Source organism: Lissotriton helveticus, chromosome 6, assembly GCF_964261635.1.
Source record: "Lissotriton helveticus chromosome 6, aLisHel1.1, whole genome shotgun sequence".
NCBI classification, from domain to species: domain Eukaryota; kingdom Metazoa; phylum Chordata; class Amphibia; order Caudata; family Salamandridae; genus Lissotriton; species Lissotriton helveticus.
The window spans coordinates 224,297,652-224,320,582 of NC_136067.1; the positions used below are offsets into that span (position 1 = coordinate 224,297,652).

The window sequence follows — 22,931 nt, forward strand, 5'->3', positions numbered from 1 at the left end:
GATCCATCCTTTGGGTCACAAGTTATAAGCAAATAAATAGAAACAAATCTTTTCAATGGAAAGTGTAGCTGAAACATAACTACCCGGTGACGACAGCCACTATGTAATATATGTTCCATTAGTCCTGCTTCCACTTGATGCAGAAAAGGCCTTTGATGAGGTACACTAATCAATGCCTAATTAAGAGAACAAAAAAATACTACCTGTAGTTAAGGTAACCTACAGATTTTTTGTTTTTAAATAGTGGATAAGTCAAGCAGATTCTTCACCATTGAAAGGAGGAAACATAGACCAACTCTGATTAAAAAAGGGAATTGTGTAACTTAAAATCTTAGTAACCTTCCAAGTCCAAATCCTAATGAGTACAATGTAGAAAACAAGCTAGGCTGAATGCTGTACTTGTAGTTTGGCGGTACTATGGAAATTAATATGAGATACTTATCCTGCACAAGCAAGAAACTTGATATCTTAGAAGAGGCCATTTGTGCCAGTGGAGGATCCACAGAAGCAGATGCATCCAGTGCACAGATGTATTTTGTGTGCACACGAGAAAAGCATTGATTGCTAAGTGCATGATAGCCACAATTCGTGAAGTGCCCCAGCCAAAGTACACAAATTTTACACATCCCCCTCCCAGTGGCAGCAGGCATGGCTCGCGGGGTGGGTTGCATGGCATGGGAGGGGGAAGAGGGAAATATATTTTTTCTGTTTTTTTTTAACTTTACTTTGCCACTGGGTACCGAATCTCTGCTCCTGCTCTCCTCGTGGATCTCGAGGAACAGAAAGCAGGCCCCACTAACCAATCACAATGCTGCAATGCAGCGTTGTGACTGGTAAGCACCCAGACTCCCCTGACCAATTAAAATGCTGCAGTGCAGCACTGTTATTGGTCTGAGTGTCCTGGTTGGACACTCAGCCAGGGAATAGGGGCCTGGGCATGTTCTCCGCACAGGCTGTATAATGCAGCCTGCATTCAGAACAGGCACAGTGTGCATGACTGTTGTGGGCGGGATGGCCAAACAGTCATGTGCACTTAGGAGTGGTCTGCTCACTCCTCCCCTGCTCTGAGAGCAGAGCAGCCCGCCCACCCACCTGCCTGCCTGCCTGCCTGCAAAGCAGCATGAAGCATAAAACGATAACTCAAATGTATTTATCATTTTATGTTTCTTCTTTGCACTCCTTAAAAGCAGTGGGGGCCCACTGGATGCTCCCTAGATCAGTACTACCAGCATGAAAAGATTTTCTGATGCATAGCCACGCAGACAACACACAGCAACATTGCCTGCACATTCTATCCAGGCCTTTAATTCAATGTCTGGTGGTCAGTTCAAAGAAAGTAGGACTATCAGCACAGATGGACAGTGGGTTGACTGAGACCTATCAATGTACACTTTAAACTGGGTTAAAATAGGTGCACATTACGAGCATGCCTATTACACTCACAACAGGCCCAGTCTATGTTACTGGGCATGTGTTGCAGGAGCAGGCAAATGTATCTTGCTCTAAGCGTACACTACCTTAAGCCACCCAATATGTAGTTAGGCCTAAGGTTTCTTGAATTAGATACTCACAAACCAGAATAGAATACACTGTAGATTAAATATAAAAAAACACAAATGGTCCTGCTGTCAATTGTATCCAGTGCAGGAATGTTAAAGCTACACTGATAACTAGCCTTAGTGCATTTTCATGCGACCATGCGGTGCATTTGAACAGCTCAAATGTATTTGATAAATTTAAATAGCAAGGTAAAATTATTCATGTAATACTTCAAAGATATTACACCATTAAAATACAATTAAAATATTAGCTCACCTAGAAATCTGTCAGACAGGTTTTGCAAGATTGTCCAGCCCATGTCTGCTACAGCTAAAATTGGTTGAATTCTTTCGTTGTGCTTGTAGTGGAATCGCTCTGGAAAGTCCTCCTTTTTGTAAACCGTCATATGGGGATGGACTTTGGCCAAGGCTTTGTACACTTCCTCCAGTTTCCCTATGACAAGGTAAACGTTAAGAAACACAATGGTTTAAAAACAGGCCAAGGTGAATGGAGCACGCTATATAGTGAATACAGAGTGCCATTTAGGAAAAACATTCATAATGTGGACGCATGGCAATTGCGATTTAACAAAGATTTAAGAATTAAGATTACAATGTTACAATATTGCAGGTGCAACTTTAACACATGAATTTGCATTGCAGTTATGAAACGCCTCCTCTCTGAGGTTCTTGGCATCCACAGTGGTAGTCCCCATTATGTAGTTATAGTTAGTTCAGAGTTACCATAGGAAGGGTGTTATTTGTGTGGCTAATAACTTTGGCGGCGTTTGACGAATCTGCACTAAAACATTCATCCACCTCAGCTCCTTCACTGTCAACTGGGGGCCGATAAAAAGGGGGTAGGTGTTCCTAAAAGTGTGAATCCCCATCTTTATTCCCACAGGAAACGTTGCTCTCCAATACAGAAAACTGGCTAAAAGGAGTATACTAAATCAGGCAATAAGCTAGAACTTTACTCAGAAAGGATGCTTTTTGTGATGTGGGTAATCCGTTTAGCCGTTTTTAAGAAATCAGCGATTAAAGAGGGGCTTGTTGGGTTTAAGGGACTTAAAATGTTAAGTATGCCTGGAGCACTGGAGCTCGGATATGCTCTGAAGGGCCAATTTAAAGGGCACAAGTGAAGCCTGTTTGGCTGGCTAGAACATGCGTACATAAAATGCTTAAAAAATATATATATAAGGGGGCAGGGTGAGCACACCCTGACCTAGTGCTTCATTTCAGCTGGGGGTTGCCGGTGGGGGCCACGGGCACTCATTATCAGGGGCTGGCACATATTTTTCCCCCTTCCGGCAATTTCTGAGAAAAACAGACAAAAAATATTCGAAAGGTAAAGAGGGTGAAAAAGAGGGAGGAGGAAAAGAAAGAGGGTAAAATCTTCACAAAGTGAGAAAGCAGGAACTTGCACGAGTGTAATAAAGGTGGAGTGAGAGTCTGGAAGTGGATTAAAGAGTAAATTCAAGACTACACAGCCGCAGTATTCTGTATGAGGACATAGAAAAGTGGCAGCCGCTGGCTTCTGAGCAGAGCTTTGAGCATCGGCACTCATTTTTTTGCTAAGTAAGTGCTGCCTGAGCCCCAGAGGCATACGGACGGGTCCCAAAGTTACCCTCCCCTTGACTGGCTGACCACAACATTTTGTAACAGCCTTTACAGAACTCATGCGCATGATCTCCAATTAAATGCTTTTTAAAGAAAGACACTTTTTAAATGCCACAAAAAGGAACACACATGAAAGGTAATATTAGATTTTAGTTACAGCATAAAACATTCGTTTTTGGGGGTTATCGTCATTTTAGGGATTCTGGTGACTACTCAGGTGATTATACCGTGTGAAAAATGAGCTGCTGCTGGAATTTGAACAATCATGCCTGAGTGAAAACTGTTTAATCTAATGATTTGCGCCGAGGTTCTGGAGGATGTTCCACAAGCTAAAATTAGGTACAGTTTTCTATAAATTCACACTATCTTCCTGAACTACGTGAGAATAAAATCTGATATTCTGAAAAACACGTGCACTTCCGATAGCTGCAGAAGTATGTCAGTTAACTTCTTAGTGATCAACGACAGATTCACCAGAGTTCTAATAATGAACTAGAGCATTAACATTTTGCGTTCAAGACAAAAGTGAGGCACTCTTAAAGGCATTTTGTTGTAATAGGAGCTGTTCAATTTAAAGTCTTTCCTGAGGAGAAGGCTGAAGTAAATGAGCATTGATCTATTAATGCAGACACGAGCACGGCAGGTTAAAAATGTGCATGGAGGGAAAAGTGGGCTATTTAATTGAAACCCTTGTCCAATGATACCTTGAACAATTGTTAATAAATCTATTGTAAAATCATCCGTCTAGGTAAACCTAAAAAAACACAATATGTATGCACAGATGAGATGCAAATACATTACAAATAGAATGATTGGTATGATTCACCCATTTTCCTAAATGAATACATGATTCTTGATTTAGGTTTGCCGAAAGAAAAGTTCTTTGTGTGAACATTTACATCAGTCTTCAGACATACAAAATGCAATAAAATAGTTCATGGGAAATGTAAAGGTTTCTTCAAAGTGCCCTTCTTAGTATCAATCAGCCAACACAGGTTTCAGAGTATAGAGGCAGGTTAACCCCCGGCTTTTTCAATGCTCGAAAGGTGCAAATGAAGCAACAAAAGATAACCATATTAGATATAAACAAACCAGAAATGACACAATTATTCATAAAATATTTCAAAATTTGAAAGGAGAAAAACAAAGATAATAAAATGATTTATAATACAATGAGAAGAGAAGAAAATAAAAGAGCCTTAATTATTAAGGACAATATTTGAAGAGACCTAAGTGATGCATGCTGTGTGTGAAACTCTGGGAGACCTTACTCCTTGAAAGTAATTCAGAAAAGCATACTATAGTAAAAACCTACTTGGTGATGCGCGAGCCCAAACCCGGAAGGGTACATGGTGGAGAGAATAAAGTCACAAAAAGTATGATCCACATAAGATGGTCTGGTCATCGGATGATATGAGAGTCACAAAAGTAAACTCAAATAGATCTCATGCATGATCCTAGTGTTCTAAATACTCATTTGTACGTGATCCATTCATGCCAAATATGCATCATGCAGCGTAAAGACCAAGTACCATTAGGGAAAAATCAGTAAACAACTGAGTGAGCATGGTAGCTCCAAAACAATACATTCAAAATATCAAGGCGCCCTATTAGGAAATGGTAAAACCAATATTGATTCAATCTGCTTCAAGGGGCTCAATTAACAGTAATCACTTACAAGGTTGTGACATACACTTACTGTAGGCCGAAGGCATGAGTCTCTCTCTTAAAGATAACAGTTCTGCAACCTAAGAATAGACATCGTCATGACAAACTATATCAAAGACCTCAGGGAAAGTGGTGGGGTATAGGTTTTTAGTAATTTGAGGCTTAATAGATGTTTAAAGAGGCAAAAAATAGTTCGAGAAAGACAACTGCATATGTACAGTATCCGTTTACTCAGCCTACCCATCTTATCAATCACTTAAAAGCCCCCACATTTTAAAATAGTGAAGTAAAATAGTAAAGTTACTATAAACATATATATATGAATACACAAACACTCGCAGTAAAGAAAAAGAATAACCCAAAAGGTTAAAGTAATGCTATAGTTTGGATAGGTGCTAAAACCTTACGCTTAAAAAAAAAAACTGTAAAAAAAACAAATTTAACATCCTGAAAAAAGGATGGAAATGACATTGTTTTGAAATGACTTGTTATAGTTAGGTGTTAGAATGAAAGTCAAGCTAATTTAAAAATAATAATAAAAAATCAAAACACTCATATGTGCCAGGTATATTACCCCAATATAGCCTGGGTAGCCCCTAACCTTTCATCTACATTTACACCCTACCATTGTACTACATAACATACAAGCTGGTCGCCAGGTGAGGAGCTCCGGTCGGGAGCTTCCTGGCAAGGGATTTCCTTTTTGGCCCTGGTCCCCTGGAATCTACCCCTTTGACCCTTTTTTTGCTCAACTGAGGTTCTTATGGACTGCGGCCATTTGGCTCTCCACTTCCGTTACCCAGTTCAAGATCTTCCAATGAACCTTGAGAAGTGTGCAGACCGCGGAGCCACGATCAACATGGCCGAGGCCCGGTGGAGCTGGTTAGGCAGCTATAGAGGAGACAGGCTCTGGCTCTACCCATCAGCCGTCACCTACCCAGCTGGACATTGGACATGGTTTGTCCTCGTCTCTCCGCTGTTTTCCTCTCCTCCTGCGCCTTCCAATGAGTTGCCGAGGATCTGCTGGCAGCGGAGCCATTTCAGCGGCTGTGTATGCCTGGGGAGGGGATCGGCTGGGGATCTCCCCTCCTGGCCGTTCTCCTACTCTCCGGGTTTTGCTGCGGTTTCCTGTCCTCCTGCACCGCCTCCCTAGCGACAATGGAGATGCAAGAGTCTTGCTTCTCCCGGTGGGGGTTCAGTGGCAGTCAGTACTGCGGCGCTACTGACCAGTGCCCCAAGCTTGTTCTGCTTCTTGAGTTTTGGGGAGGCACGCCTGTTGAAAATGGCAATGTATATGTACATAAGCGGCGTTCATTTGTGTTCACTGTACCCCTTGTTGTAAGCAGAACGGATATCGCTAAAACCCTGACTGTATTATCCCGCCAGCATAGACCCATGCACACACGTACACGACAGCCATTTTAGGCACCATGGCCTCTCTGCCCATTTGTTCCCGGCACCCCTCCCCGCGCGCACTGCTCATGCATCGGCCACAAGACCCTCTCCCTCTGCGTGACCCTGCTCTAGAAGTAGCACTCCTGCTTGACCCACACCCCCCATTTCCTCCCAAGAACACCCTTCCCCTCAGCTGACGACCCCCCCCCCCCGGCTGCACTTGGCCTCTCGACCCGGTCCCAAGTCCTAAGACCAAGCCTCGTGAATGTCACCCCCCCTTTTCCTGCCCAGCATAACAAAACCGTGATACACCAGCCGAAGTGCACGATCTTATCGCCTGCCCAACCTTTGATCTGATCATCCCCTCCTGCCCTCGTGTCCTGTAGGAATGTCCGGCTGAGAGATCACAATCTCTTGTTACATTCAGGAGGGGAGGATGACATCTGATCGACTGGTATGGGAATAGGCCTGAAGCTGGGATTCCAAGCATGTTTTTTCCTACTTCAAAGTGTCTTTATTGTAATAAGGAATGTTTGTGCATCATAAACATGTGTATAAAAGACGAAGCCTCAGAGTAGAGTGGGGTGGGTGGGAGGAGAGAGCACCTCCTGAAGACACTATGCGAGTGTCCGAAATGACAGGCTCTCCTCATGAGAAATAAAACTCTGTTCTTGTTTTCATGCTTCCAGCGCCCGTCTCTTTATTTGGTAATTGTTCAAGATGGGAACTAAGAGGCGTCCTGCGCCAGCAGCCTGGGCATCAGGTGCGTTATGGGCTGACTTTTCCACAATTGGCGTCCCAACGCGGGGTCCATCAGCGACATAAGGTCCGGTAAGAGAGGTCCAGACGATGGGGTGAACATCTAAACGATTGGAGTATACCTGCCTTGAGAGGGCCCTCGTCCGGCTGCCGATTGAATGAACTTCACCGATTCTGAACGGACCTCTCTCAAGTGACCTACTGTCCTGACTGGAATCCCACAGGAATGCTGCGGTAAAAACATGGAGAAAGAGAACGATTGGGCGCTGGAAAAGGGAAGACGAAGAATTGCCCACACGGTCCGGTCCGGGTAAGGTTAAGTAGGACGTCTTTACGTCCGATTGGTAGGATGGTTTTATCCATCTGATTGATTGATTGATTGTACTTGAAGTATTGGTTCTCTTTGAGACATTCTCTATTTGCAAACAGCGATGAATAGGAACGTTCCTCTCTCTTTGCAAATAGTGAAGGATAGGTAATGCAGACGTTTGTCCCCCATTGTAATCCGTCATGCCTATTTTTCTCCCCACTGATTGTTTGTTATCGATTTTTATCGATTATTGCTCTTTGAGATATTCTCTGTCTACAAACAGGGAAGAATAGAAATATTCTGCCCCCTTTGCAGATAGTGAAGGATAGGTAATGCAGATTTTTGTCCCCGTTGTAATCCGTCATGCCTGTTTTTCTCCCCATTGATTGATTGATTGTCTGGACATTTATTGTTCAAAGAATAGTTCTTTTAAGGTATCCTCTGTTTGCAAATAACGTAGAAAAAGAAATATTCTGTCTAATCTTTACAAGTAGTGAAGGGTAGGTAATGCGGACCTTTGTCCCCCGTTGTAATCTCTCGGGCCTATCTACTCCCCACTGATTGGTAAACTAGTTCCACCCGGAACATTTATTAGAGGTAGGTCATCTGGCTCGACCAGAGGGCACCCCTAATAAAAAGGACATATGCAACAATAACGAAGTAATCACCGTATCCTGTTAACAGAAACTTTAGCATGAAACACGCTAGGAAAAAAAAGGGAAGAAAGAAATAAGAAAGCAAAATCAGTAGGCCACTGATGAGTTTTTGATTTCGCTACAAATAAGAAAACGTTAGAAATAGCTCACGATAAAACACATGATTTCGCTAGAAATAAGAAACGTTAAGAAATAAGTCCGTAATAAGAAACATGAAAATGGTGAGAGAAGCCAAGCTTGACATCACGGCAGCCACGAGGCAACCAGGCTTCGCCACCCCTCACTGCTCCAAACATGTCTGTCCCACCGCCTGCCACGCCCCAATAACGGTAACATGAGATAGATACAGATCAGCAGATACCTACCCCCTTTCTGGAAAACTCCCGAAGTGCAACAGGTTCGCGGCTACGCCCATCCGGAATACGAGATCTTCGGCACGTGTAGGGCGGGTCCTGCTGCCAGCCGTCGGCCGGAGGTCGTCGAGTAAGATGGGCCAAAAGAGGAGCCGAGGCCGACGGGATCCGGGCGTCCCCTCTTCTTTCTTCAATAATGGCTGCGACAACACGGGGGGGATGTCTTGCTCATGCCACCGACCCCCCCCCTCGCATCTCCTGGTCCAGCCACGGCCTGGTAGAAGCTCCCCGTCCGACCCTGAAGCGGCGCCTTGCAGGCCACCGGGGGGGGGATGTCTTGCCTATGCCTCCGACCCCCCCCCCCCTCTCATCGTCTGGTCCGCCCATCATGAATATTAGCGCCGAGAAAAACGGCGTGGGGTGCGCTGGGAGGGAGACGCGGCGCGAACGAGCCTCTCCCACCTCCCCAGGTGGAGGCCCCCAGTGGCACCCCCAACGCTCCACTCACCCGACGAGGGTTCGCCCACTCGTAAAATGGCGGTCGATCCTGCTGGAGCGGGCCCGGCGTGAGGAGATGGCCCGGTTGCTTGTTGATTAAGAAATGAGTCCCACCATCATAAGTGTTCTCCTCGACTTTGAAGATTCTATAAGAGCCATGGGGGCCCCCGACCCCCGCGGACACCCCCGATGGGGAATGACTGCCATGATTGCCCGCGGAACGATGAAGATGTGGCCGCGAGACGTCGGCGCTCCCATGCTGACGCCAGCCTCAGTTTGAATGACTAAAATCCTGCAGACTACAGTTCGGATCAGTTCCGGTGAAAACCCAGTATGACCCGGTAGAAAAAATTGTTGCCTCCCTCCCCCTTTGACTGATGGTTCATACGGCCGATCCTTTCTGTTGCCCTTTAACGGAACTTTTGGACTGCCGAAAGAGGCTCTGGGCCAACCACGAGTTGGTGGAGATTTTGACTATGCCTGGATCTGCCTGGCTGCTCCCAAAATGGCGCTGGTACAAATGAAACTTTCAACTCCTTGTTGTACCCCGATTGCTCAGCCTTGGTGTCATGAAATATGTATGCAGTTTTTAACCACAATGAATTGATATGGGATGGGTACTGATTATGTGTTAGGACAATGAACTGAAGTGAGATGGGTGCTGATTGAACATTCGGACAATGAATTGTTGTTGAGTTTTGGCGCACCATGATTATTGAAAGTTCGAATTTCAACACTTATGATACTCGCTCACACTGAAATTCCGATATGATTTTATTGCACTTGTCGCACTTTTTATTATGAAATCAACGACCACCGACTCCATTAGGTTTTCCACTAATAAGTATCCCCACATGTACAATTCTGGCCGGCCCACTGGGTTGTAGGCCCGTATTTATGCACCGACATTTTTATTAAAGATTTTTGGAAAAAGCAAACGTAGTTGTCACGCGTAAATTGGTAAGTTTCGAATACCTATGCTATCCACAGGCTTCCGATAATCATCTCTCCCACCCTAAACGGTCCACCTGGGCTCAAACGCCAAGTTGGCAAGGACTGTATCCCGTGGAGATAGGCCGAGTATGTAGTAAGTAAAAGCCTTTTCGAGTTTATGCGCGCTGATGTGTTTTTAAAATGCTGCCCCCGCCCCCCTACTTTTTCCGTCTTTCTGCAGGTCACATCGGAAGAAAATGATGATCTAGCGGACAAAGAGATGGGAAAAAGGGACTCGATTATGGCGCCTACACACTACGAGCGAACAATGACTATTACTCTCCCTGAACTTAGCGCTTGGGAGGACAGCCTGAAGCGGAAACTACAAAATATGACTTCGCTTGGCACCCCGAATAATACAACCAAGAATGACATGCACTAATGAGTAAATTCCTACGTTTAACTAAATAGGGAAAGTTTAAGGAATATTCTGAGGTGAGGTTTACCCAAGTACCCTCCGCTTGGAGGACTAGGAATGTTGCCAGTGTTTAAAATCTACTACCTCCTTTTCGCACCCTCATAGACATGAAACTCAAAGCTGCCCCATTGTTCTCACAACTGACACCCACTGTTGCCTCAGCCTGGAAACACATTAGCCCGACCAGGTTAGTTCTTGACCAATTGCCAAAGGCGTAAGTGTGTGCAACCAAAGCCACCAGTGGAGGCAGCCGACGATAAACGAGAAGAAAAAGGTAAAAAGAGCTTAGGATGCTAAGGATGCGCAGCGTACAGGAAGAGATCATTTTGGCCAATAACTGTTCTATGTTTTGTCTTGGATTTTTGTATATAATACCAGTCACTGTTCTATGTTTTGTCTTGGATTTTTGTATATAATACATGTACTGTCTCCCCCGCCTGAGTTTGTGTGCACGTAATGTATGGGTCTACGTCGTCCCTCTGCCTTTGTTTCCGTATTACTTGACCCCTGCTGTTCTGTGTTGTGTGCACACTAAATGGCCTATTATTGTACACGTTTCTCTCTCTCTCTCTCTCTCTCCATGTCATACGTGTACCGAATGGTTCGTTTAGAGTGCGGACGACCCTCTCTCTCTCTCTGAGGGTCCCCCTGTTCCCTCCTCCCTTGTATGGTAACGTTGTGCCCCACCGGCACACACCTAATTGGGTCTCTTCGAACACAAAGGTGTTCGGCAAAATTGACAGAAACTAAAACGATTGTAACTTACCATATTACTACCTCTCCTTTCTGCAAAACGATAGAACCCGAGTTGGTAATGAAAGAAAGGACAGGTAAGACGACTGATGTCCCCTAATCTGGCCTTTTATAGGGGGACTATAATGTCAATGGTCTTCTGTTTTTCAGTTCATTAGAAATGCAATTCCCAATGCCCAGATTGCCTCACCCCTCTGCACTTAAGTGCAAATGTCCAAAGCGTCCTCGCTTCTCCCGATTGACCCCAGCTCCCTGTCCAAAGCGTCCTCGCTTCTCCCGATTGACCCCAGCTCCCTGTCCAAAGCGTCCTCGCTTCCCCCGATTGACGCCAGCTCCATATCAGCTATCCCCGAAGCGTAATTGATGACCTTGATTAACCGTTGCTCCCCAAGAAGAGCATGTTTAACCTCTGCCCCCCCTCTCATGATGATAACCCCCCTGCTTGCAAGAGTTAGCCGACCTCGAAGGGAAATGTAAGAATATCAGTACTTGGGTTAAAAAAGAAAAAGGGCGAGTCTCTACCTAAGAACTCGATTTCGAGTTTGATATAATACACTGTCGATAGGAGCCCGATTTCTCTCCACGTACGTCACGAATGAACGCCAAATAGGCTTACGAATTAAGTGGAAATGCCCTCCTACATACTCCATAAGTGATGACTTCTGACTGTGACCAATGAACCTATCCCCCACCTACTTAGGAGTGGGGACGGAATTGAGATGTATAAATGTCTTCTCCTGCCAGTTTTTCTAAAATTTGTTTTGTACCCATTCAAAGATACAATCACCGGAGGAGAGGAGCTGGACGTGACGCACAGCCTGGCCACAGATCATGAAGCACGTGTGACCGCGACCAAAGGTGGAGTCGTAGAGCAACGAGACGCGGGACGAGGCACCACTCTCAAACTCGGCAGATGAAGGAATGAGGGGCTGCCTTGAAGCCCTCGATTTGCTGACCCACTCGTGCCTGAAGTCCCCGTCCCTTTTGAGCCCGACTGATGGGCCTGCCTGCTCGTCGTCCTTTGCTCCTTTGGTCCCTTGGTGTGTTCAAAGATCTGATCCCACTCCGCCCTCTCTTCCCTTGATTATTCAACAACATCACCCTTTTCGCATAACTTTTGACTATAGAATAAGGTTTTGCCACGAAAGAAGAAAGACACGCAGGTGCCCAGTATGAGGCACCCCTAAGAAGATCAGTTAGGAAACAGGACTGTGATCTAACAGCAGAGGACTGATCGCACCCTGCAACGCGTAAGGATGAATCCGAGCTGGACCTATAGCTCCAGCGCCGGTGCTCAACAGCGCCAACGAAAGAAGACGGACTCTGTTAAAAAGACATTGTGACGAAGACCCCCCCTTCCTGAACTTTCTACTCACCCCCCTTGACTAATTGCTTGTATCGAACTGAATTCCTCCCTCAACCATTTTGTATTGCTTTCTAAAATGTTTCATCGGTCACTCATGTATTTAGTTTTCCAAAAGTTTCTTATAGCACTGACAACACCCAAAGGTATCAGAGTACTTTTACTGTATGTTGATGTCACCGGAGAGAAAGTCGGAACTTGATTCTATAATGTTTCGGAACATTTTCCTTGATTGACCCCGACTAAGTATTATGCCGATCTCTAGACTTGTATGAATAACCCAACAAATGTGAAATCATATGTACCGCATTCCGCCAATCGTATCGACTGTATAGAAATGAACTAGCTTATGTAAAAAAAGCGGCGACTGTTGAAAATGGCAATGTATATGTACATAAGCGGCGTTCATTTGTGTTCACTGTACCCCTTGTTGTAAGCAGAACGGATATCGCTAAAACCCTGACTGTATTATCCCGCCAGCATAGACCCATGCACACACGTACACGACAGCCATTTTAGGCACCATGGCCTCTCTGCCCATTTGTTCCCGGCACCCCTCCCCGCGGGCACTGCTCATGCATCGGCCACAAGACCCTCTCCCTCTGCGTGACCCTGCTCTAGAAGTAGCACTCCTGCTTGACCCACACCCCCCATTTCCTCCCAAGAACACCCTTCCCCTCAGCTGACGACCCCCCCACCCCCGGCTGCACTTGGCCTCTCGACCCGGTCCCAAGTCCTAAGACCAAGCCTCGTGAATGTACACCCCCCCTTTTCCTGCCCAGCATATCAAAACCGTGATACACCAGCCGAAGTGCACGATCTTATCGCCTGCCCAACCTTTGATCTGATCATCCCCTCCTGCCCTCGTGTCCTGTAGGAATGTCCGGCTGAGAGATCACAATCTCTTGTTACATTCAGGAGGGGAGGATGACATCTGATCGACTGGTATGGGAATAGGCCTGAAGCTGGGATTCCAAGCATGTTTTTTCCTACTTCAAAGTGTCTTTATTGTAATAAGGAATGTTTGTGCATCATAAACATGTGTATAAAAGACGAAGCCTCAGAGTAGAGTGGGGTGGGTGGGAGGAGAGAGCACCTCCTGAAGACACTATGCGAGTGTCCGAAATGACAGGCTCTCCTCATGAGAAATAAAACTCTGTTCTTGTTTTCCTGCTTCCAGCGCCGTCTCTTTATTTGGTAATTGTTCAAGATGGGAACTAAGAGGCGTCCTGCGCCAGCAGCCTGGGCATCAGGTGCGTTATGGGCTGACTTTTCCACACGCCCTCATGGCCCCCACTGCTGCCTCCACCTCTCCGGGGCTGTTGCCTGACGCTCAAATCTGACGTTCCCCTGTCTTTGCAGCATTCTGAATGGCGACGCTGCTGCCCCTGGTGTGTACGTTTAAGACCCGCTTTGTGATCGGCAGTGTCCTGCCCTCCTCCCTCCGTGGTCATGTGGCTGCCTCCCCCCTAACCCTGCGTGAAGCCTTCGAGTCTGCTGCCTTGTGGTTATCGTGTTGGATTTTTGTGTGTTCCGCCATTTTGGGGTGATGCTGTCGGTTCCCATGACCTGGGTCCTCAATCTTGGGGGTTTCGACCTATCCTCATTGTTGCTGGACTGCTCCTTGTTCGCCTGTCTGTTCTTTTCCTTAAGTAGCCCCCCCATAACATGTTAAATTACATCGTTGTTGACATCACTCATGACATCCCATTTATAGCCTCCGGCCACACCATTCATCCAATCCATGTGTTTTGCATGCATGAAATTGTGACGATTTGCCACGACAAAAGGCATGCTGTGGGCTTCTGTGGTTTTCAGTGCCACTTCCTCATCATGGGTGTTATTACAATATGTTTAACTTTCCAAGCAGCAACCAAAGGAACATGATAACTGGTAGAAACAATGATGTAGTTTTTGTACCCTAGGTTGATTGTTGACACCAGGGGAGGTAGGAATTTCCTCCCTTGCCTGTAATTGAGTAAAGATTAGCCCGGAGCAATGCCCCGACTGGCTACATTATTAAGGCAACAGTGGTTCCTTACAAATAATAATGCTTAATCAATAAATATAGACGAAGTCGTTGCTATATTTGAAAGCGACATGCCCAGCCGAGCAGAGGTCTTGGTATTTACTTTTGAGTCAATGTAAAACATGAATAACACACATATACAAGACAAGGCACAAGCCTGTACCCAGTCAATCACACAAGAAATATCAGGACAGGGAACAATTAAAGGGAACAAACAAAAGGGCTTAGGCAAGAGCTTAACGTTCTGTAAACTTGTTAATCGCACAGTTTTGATTATAAAACATAACAATATTGACACCTTCACACTTTTAAAGGGCAAATAAATCATTCCATGTGTGTAAGGTGCTCAAAATTGTCAATGGCGTTTCGATCCGTTTAACACATTCTACGGATCTCATCAGGACATTTAATGTATGCCTAATAGTAAAGCAGCCTCATTTGCCAAGAGGGAAGCCAAGGGGTTCAAGGCTTATTGTGTACCTGATCACAGGAATTTCCGTAGTATATAACTGCCTGCCTAAGATGATGAAACAGTCCCTCCTCCTTTGTAGGATGAGGATGGAGTGTAGAACGTCAGAAGGGTACTGGGTTGGCCAGGATGGAAGGGAGTGATCGTGTAAGGGAGCAAAGCAACCCTGGTTCACAACACCAACTTGTCTGGAACGAATGCAGTGAATGGAGGACGACAGCTAGGAGCCGGCAACTCTCTGACCCACTTACCGGAAGTGAAGGCAATTAAAAATACAAATTTGAGGGCCAACATGTGAAGTGTACAGCTATGCAGGGGCTCACTGGAGTCCCCATCAAGACCGTTGTTGGACTTGGGCCTTTCTGTAGGGAAATCCCCATACTTTTTGCCTTCACCCTCCTGCTTTTTTAACATTTTTCTTTAGCTTTTAGGACTCTAAACATGGTAAAATTGGTGGCTTACAATCAATTGGCACATTTAATTTACTTGTAAGTCCTTAGAATAATTGTACTACACATAACCAGGGCCTGTAAATTAAACACTACTACTGAGCCTGCAGAAAGTACTGTGCTACCACTTAAGTAGCCTTTTAAACAGGTCTCAGGCCTGCCATTGCAGCTTACAATCAATTGGCACATTTAATTTACTTGCAAGTCCTTAGAATAATTGTACTACACATAACCAGGGCTTGTAAATTAAACACTACTACTGAGCCTGCAGAAAGTACTGTGCCACACACTTAAGTAGCCTTTTAAACAGGTCTCAGGCCTGCCATTGCAGCCTGTATGTGCAGTTTACACTGCCATTTCGACCTGGCAAATTAAACCTTTTGACAGGCCTAAACCATGCTCTTTAATACATGTCACCACTAGGGTAGGTCCTAAACTGGCCAGAGGGCAGGGGGGAGTAATTTTAATCGGTTCGACATATACTTTTAACTTTTACATGTCCCGGGTAGTGAAAACCCCCTAAATTTGTTTTTCACTACTGCAAGGCCTGTCTCTCCCATAGGATAACATTGGATTCACTTATTGCATTTAAAAGGTGATAACTTTTGAGGTAGCTGGTAGGTAAGTTTGGTGTCTAAAGAATTGTATTTAAAACCCTTTTTAATGGCAAGTTGGAATTAAAGTACCAATACTGAAAATGCGAGTTTTAGAAAGTTATCAAATGAACAACGGGTGTTACTATAGAATACATATGCATACACAATGTAGAGACAAGCTCAATGGCAGAATACAATTATATTGTTGAAGGATGCAGGAAGGAAAAAGAAGTATTTATTCATTGATTGTGTTGAAAATTATCCTTATTTATCTTAACTACAAGTGCATGATGTGATGTGATAAACAGAACCAAAAATTAACAATATAGGATATTACAAAGAAAAATTATCAGATAGAGATGAGCCCTTGCATCAATTAGGAGTGTTATTCTTCCAACATTCTATCAGGTGTCCCCACAGTTGGTACTGATGAGACCCAACATTACAAAGGGGGTTGAAACGTCGTCGACAAAAACCAACGAAACAGCTATCAGACTCCTTTGATTGATAGAGGTGTAGGCTCTATCTGATAATTTTTCTAAGTGGTCATTTGCTATAATTTTTGAAATGTCTAAAAGTTCTGGTCTGATTTGGCACAGTGGCAACTATATTCTGTACAGGATGCACTACAGCTTTTCGTATGGGCTAGCAAACAACCTCGGATAAAAAGCTATCATAGCTGGTGTCCCCAATCAAGGGAGGCTTGGGAGTCCTGAGCCTACTTCATCACTCTCAGGCAGCACAGTTTCGCTGTCTGGTAGAGTGGTCTTGCCCTGAGTCAGAGAAGACGCGGCTGTTTATGGACAGGGTACTGGCGGCAAGGGTATTATAGAAGGCCCTGTTTTTGTCCCGAACACACCTCCCCGTAAATCTCTACTTATACCAGCTTTACGCACCTACTTTGAGGGTCCGGGATAGTCTGGCGACCCAGAGAGGCCTTACGTCGTATCCCTTCCCCTTAACCCCAGTTGTGGGAAATGGGAGCCTTTAGCCTGGGTCTGGATGGTGTATTGTTCCGAGCCTGACAGCAGGCAGGATGTCAGTCTATAGGCCACTTCTTCGATGCAGATGGCCCCATCTCATTTGCGTCCCTGCAAGCTGACTTCTCAGTCCCGGAAATTGAACGGTTCCGATATACAGAAATCAGACATTAGCAGATGCAGCCAGTAATTAGGGAGACTGCACAAAGGCAACTTATGAAATTTGAGCGTTGGCTCCTCAGCAAAGACTATGATAGGTGCCTCATTATCCAATTATATGGGATAATACTACATGAAAAGATAAGGTCGAAGTCCCCAGTGCAGGTCCAGTGGTAACTAGAACTCGGTAGACCGTTGTCCCCTAAGGAATGGCAGGATATTTATTACCAAGCACTGCATAGAGCATCTAATGCCTCAAGCATAGAGACGTGGTACAAAAGGGGGTGGTGATGGACGGAGCATCTGAACCAATCAAACACTCACACCCAGTCAAAAGATCTGGGTTTGATCCATCACCGTTCTTTAGCCCACTCTGCCACCCCAGTTCAGACATGGCTATATGCAAATCAGTCTGACCCTGTGCCTCATGGGAACAGTCCAGCCCGAACTGCCAAGCCATGCCTTCCCTGGACCGGAAACAAGCTTCCGAGAACCGGTTTCTGGCATTCCAGCCGTCTTCAGCCCGGCTTGCTTGAATCCAGTGGCAAAGTGAGCAAGGGACTAACGTCTGAGCATACCCTGCCACACTTATGGCGGTCAAAGCGGTACAAAAGGGGGTGGTGATGGACGGAGCATCTGAACCAATCAAACACTCACACCCAGTCAAAAGATCTGGGTTTGACCCATCACCGTTCTTTAGCCCACTCTGCCACCCCAGTTCAGACATGGCTATATGCAAATCAGTCTGACCGTGTGCCTCATGGGAACAGTCCAGCCCAAACTGCAATTTTCACCCCGAGTGGGCTGGGTATGCTCAGACGTGAGTCCCAGGCTCTCCACACCACTGGAGTCAAGCTATCCAGGCTGATGAAGGCTGATAGCCAGAAACCGGTCCTTGGATGCTTGATTCCGGTCTGGGAAAGACATGGCTTGGTAGTTCTGACTGGACTGTTCCCATGAGGCACAGGGTCAGAGCTGATTTGCATATAGCCAGTGTCTAACCCAGGGTGGTGTGGAGTGCAAAAAAACCGATGGATTTAGGCCCAGATCCTTGTACTTGGGTGAATGTATGACATTGTTCTACATTCTGTCCATCAACTGTGTTTTTTGTAAGCATAGAGACATCAACAAAAATTGCCACTTATTAGTATCTCACCCCTGCTCAACTGCACAGAGGAAATCCAGCGCCCAGTGATGGAGGCATTATGACTCCCCTGCAACATAGGTACACGTCCTGTGGGAGTGCCATAGACTAATGCAGTTCTGTAACAATATCCTGCCTGACATTCTCACTTTAATACACAGTTACGCAGATTTCCCACATATACCATATCGGCACTTCCCAATCCACTCACTTAACCACTTAAATCCCAAAGTGGTCGACATATATCTCTGGCACAGAGAGCAGCATTCCTGTCTATACTAGCGTACTGGGGAACGGATAAGGTGCAGATCTGGCAGAACTGGCTACACCGTATTTGGTATGTGCTGGTAATGGAGAGGATCTCTTTAACAGCTACTCAGCAAGAGGACTCATCTGGATATCTGGCAACCATATATAAAACTTCTGTCTCAAGAGTTTACAGAGCTGTTCTGTCCCAGATATCAGAGATTGCTCAGACTGACTTTGCTTTAGAGCAACGTTAGTATCCCGTCTGCAGGAACCCTTGCAAGTACATGAAATCTCTCTTGGTTTTAGGTTTGATGAGCACTCGGGGAGCCGGGGTTGGGGTGGGTGTAGTTGTGTGGGCGTGCTAAGGGGAGTCTATTGAAAAAAAGTTGCTATTCGTTATGATAAAGTTCAATGATTGTGATGTCTCAGCTCCACTGAGTGTCTTTGCGTTTTCTCATGCATCAATAACAACAAATGGAAGCATAATATTTATTTTATGTACTGTCTGTTTAAATGCAGTGCCCTTTGTTGGTTTGTTTTGGTTCCATTGTTCATGTGGGACACACTGCACATTATGCACTTGTACGTAAGAAAAATACAGATAGTTTTCAACACAATCAATGTATAACAACTTTTTCCTTTCTGCATCCTGGAACAGTACAATTGTATTGTGCCATTGAGCTTTCTCTCTACATTGTGTATCCATATGTATTGTAATAAGAACTGCTTTTCCTTTGATATTGTTTAATGCCCTGGCTTTTATTGAGTAGGGCCGTCCTTGCTTTCTATAAGAACTTTTAGAAAGTTAGCACTTTCTTGTCCTAACCATTTGGTGCCTGCAGCCTGTTACTGGGTCATAAGACTGGGAATAGTTGGTAGTTGGACTTTGTTTATTCCTCCCAGAAAGCCACACAATAATGGAATTGGGTGTGCCTGGATGGGCCATCAACTGTCAGGAAGGGGGAGGTGGGAAGCCCCACTTGCAACTGAATAGGCTGTGTCCTGCCTTTACTCAAAGGAATGGTCTCAACTGCATAGTTCATGCAGCCAGCTTGGAGCCAGGAAACTTCAAGGACTTGAAAGGGAATTCTCTAGAAACTTCCCCTACTTCAAAGTAGGCACCAGTAATGTATAATGGCACCTCAGACCCAATTCTTCAGTACACTATCGGATTGAAGTATCCTACAGGAGGAGCGCTGCTGTGCTGTTTTGCTACCAGAGGGATTGCCATTCTGCTGCCCTGCTTGCTGAGAAGGAAAACTGAAATAGTGCCCTTCTATCCATGCTACAGTGACTCCAAGAGTCAGCTGACTGACCTCCTGTTCTGCGCTACGGGGACACAACAATCTCCAGAGGCTGCCCAGGTGACCTGCTGCCTGGACTTGCTTCAGCCCTGCTGGAGTAAGTTCCTTACCCCAATAAGTGCCCGTCAATTCCTGGGCCCTTGGTGTGGCATCAGCTAAGCTCCTCTCCAACAAAAAGGAGAAATTCTGAAGTTTTGGGTTCTTGTTGAATGCAAACGTGCCTGTTCGAGCCAAGATGATGGCACCCGCCAACGCAAAACTCCGATGTACCCGCCTCTTTGCGCCATACCAACTACCAGCAAAGCAAGATCTTCATTTAACACTACAGCATTAGCAGCTCATGGTGACCTTTTATACGTAGCTCCAAGAACGACAGTCCAAGATGTCCAATATGATCTTCGCTCTACATCTGTCTGCGACACCTGGCCTGCTCTTTGCGCTACTAAGTCGAACCTCTGCTATGCTCTCCCTGCTCCTTGCAGCCCCTTCCAGGGCAGACAGAACTTTTTGCATTTGACTTTGAAGTTAAATCTTTCAGCAGGGCTAACCTGATCCCTGTCTCTAGCCTGTGTTCATTTGCATTCGGCCTGAAATTGTGACTTTCACATGTTCAGGCCGCACAAACAGATAACCGCACGTGGCACTTTGTGATTTTATGCGCTTTACTTACCTGAAATATTTACATTGCATATCTTATATTCTACTGATTGGATTTTTGTTGTTTTGGTGTCAAATACTTTATTAAATTCCAATCTATTCTTCTAAATTGGTGAGGTATTTTCTTTGTGTTGTGTTTTCACTTTATTACTGTTTGAAGACCTGCATAAATAATGTACACCTGGCCTCTAAGTTAAGCCCAACTGCTTTTGTGCCAAGCTACAAGATGGTTAAGCACATGTTAACATGGGATTTAATGTGTTTCACCCTGACAGAGCTTGTGTTGTTGCTGGAGTAGTGTTTCACCCCTTCAACCAGGAACCCAATTTCCAACAAACATAAAAACTAAATTCAAGCCCCATTGAGGAACCACAAAAGGAGTGGGAAGAAAAAGGTTTGTCAGACCTTTATTGAAATGCATGAAAACATGGGACCTGAATAAGGAAGGCTGATTCAGCAGCCACAGTATGGCAGAAAAGGCAGCTAAATAGCCCTTCAGTGTGCCAACCGCACATCCCCTCTGGGCTAGGGACAGCGCAAACTGCAGCACTTGGGATAATTTGGCCAGCAAGGGATCCATACCATTATCTATTCACCATGAAACAAAGTTGCTCTATCTAGCAGACTAGACTGACTTAGTGGAAGGGCGACACGCAGATAAAATGATGTCCACCAACTCTGGTGACAGCTGAAAGTGGCTCAGCTGTCACCGCTCAATGTCCAAGCATGTAGGTGGAGGCCTCGGAGATTGGGGTGCAGAATTATTCCCCCAAATAAGGAAGAAGAAGATCTGGCCTGAATGGCGGGCAGAGCGTGGGACACATAGAGACACACAAGAGGTCTCCATGCCACACCCTTCGGGACGATAAAAATGACTAGGCCCGTCGCCTTGGTGATTCTGTTTGAAAACCCAAAGAATCCAGGGTATGGCTGGAAACGCAGAATGCGGCTGAAAGTTCCACCTCAATTGAAACGCATCCCCACAGGCTCCCCTCAATCGATACTGGAGGGGAGGGCGCAGAGGAGTCAAATAAGTCTACTTGAGTTGTGCCCCACTGTGTGAAGATGTTCTGGACTACCTCTGGTAGAAGACACTACTCATGATCATCAAGATCATGCCGGCTCATCCTGTCAACCATGACAACCAGAGACCCTGATCCAGGCAAAGGACGCAAGAGTCTACTCCCACTTGCTTGTTCACCTACCAAAAGCAAGGAACCTACTCCTTTAAAGGCCAGAGGCCTTATTTCCAGATCCTCCACATGAGCTCCCCACCCCATGATGGAGGCATCCTACAGTTTCGTGTTCACGGCCATAAGGGGAGTGAAGGGCATCCCGTGTGTCAGGTTCACCGTAGTCCTCTACCAAGCCTCTTCCATGGCAGCGCTGGGGGAGATCAATAGACTCGCTGCCGGGCGCTCGACCGTGTCTGCGCGTGGCAGGGCTGATGGGTCACTCCTAAGATGGCGGCTGGGGGTATACGTCTCCACCCCACTCCACTGATGAGCCGCTGCTGACGCGTCTCCTCAGTTCTGCCTCCCGGAACTGCTCTCACGGGGAAGCGGGACTCTCGCCGCTGCTCCCCTTCTCTACGGGCTGTTCGGAGCGTGCACCAACTCTTTCGGCTCTGTCAGCAGCCTACGGCCCTCACCTCGCAGCCCCGGAGACGGAGTGCGTCTTCAGTCGCTTGTCGCACACCAGCGATATTATGCCCTCCAAGGCTCCAATTTCGCCCCCGGCCAGCACCACACAGGTGTTGCGGCTAGACGAGCCCAGGTGCTTGTGCTGGCTGCAGCTAAAACGGCCAAAGGCGGGCCGTCGGCGGGAGCTTCGGAGCAGTACGTCTGTTCACGCCGCTATCTTGACCACGGCCCCTCTGGGATGTCTTTAAACCAAATCTTTATTTGGCAACATGTTTTGACCTCACAACCTTCTTTATGGCCAACAAACTTTCCCGTGCACCATCACCCTTCAAAAACGTATCTACCAAAAACATAGTAAACATAATTTAAATGGGTTCAAACGGCTCGATTTTTAAAAGAAGTAACAAGATTTAACATTTGAAATGAGTGTACTTTTTGACATTCAGATTATATAAGCCTTCACCTCCTTCAGTGGGTATGGGCTACAGATCTAGAACATATGTGGTTCTCTCGGAGTGGCATCAGCCAATAGGCTTTGATATTATTAGCATACATTTTGGGATGATGAAATTATTTACAGTCTGTTTGCATCCTTCAAGTGCTATTTTATATAAATCAATTTCACATATTAGACGGAGAGAACTAAGTAGCCACTAGGCGAATTATGAGCTCCTTTTGCTTAAAGAATATTACTAAATTTACTTTAAGTATAAATAATATAAATTATGCATTTTTTTGTATTTCAGTTCTCTTCGCTGTGGACGTATTTAGTTATTTTTGTATTTATAGCACTTGCTCCTGCGAAAAACCCAAAGAAAAAGAATTATGTCTTGTTTTGAAAATTGTGCCGTTTGAAGCCATTTGAAGTATGTGTACTAAGTCTGTGGTAGATAATACGTTTTTAAAGGGTAATAGTGCATGGGAAAGT

The 22,931-nt window shown here is 45.6% G+C and overlaps 1 protein-coding gene across 2 annotated transcripts in view; it reads right to left on the reverse strand.

The window, feature by feature from the left end:
* The window catches only part of ENPP5 (ectonucleotide pyrophosphatase/phosphodiesterase family member 5), a 352,202-nt gene that overhangs the window by 58,060 nt on the left and 271,211 nt on the right, over window positions 1–22,931 (reverse strand). For both annotated transcript variants that reach the window (XM_078647643.1, XM_078647642.1), the window contains exon 4: window positions 1,816–1,992. In XM_078647643.1, the coding sequence (XP_078503769.1) occupies window positions 1,816–1,992 (177 nt within the window). The remainder of the gene's footprint in view (window positions 1–1,815; window positions 1,993–22,931) is intronic.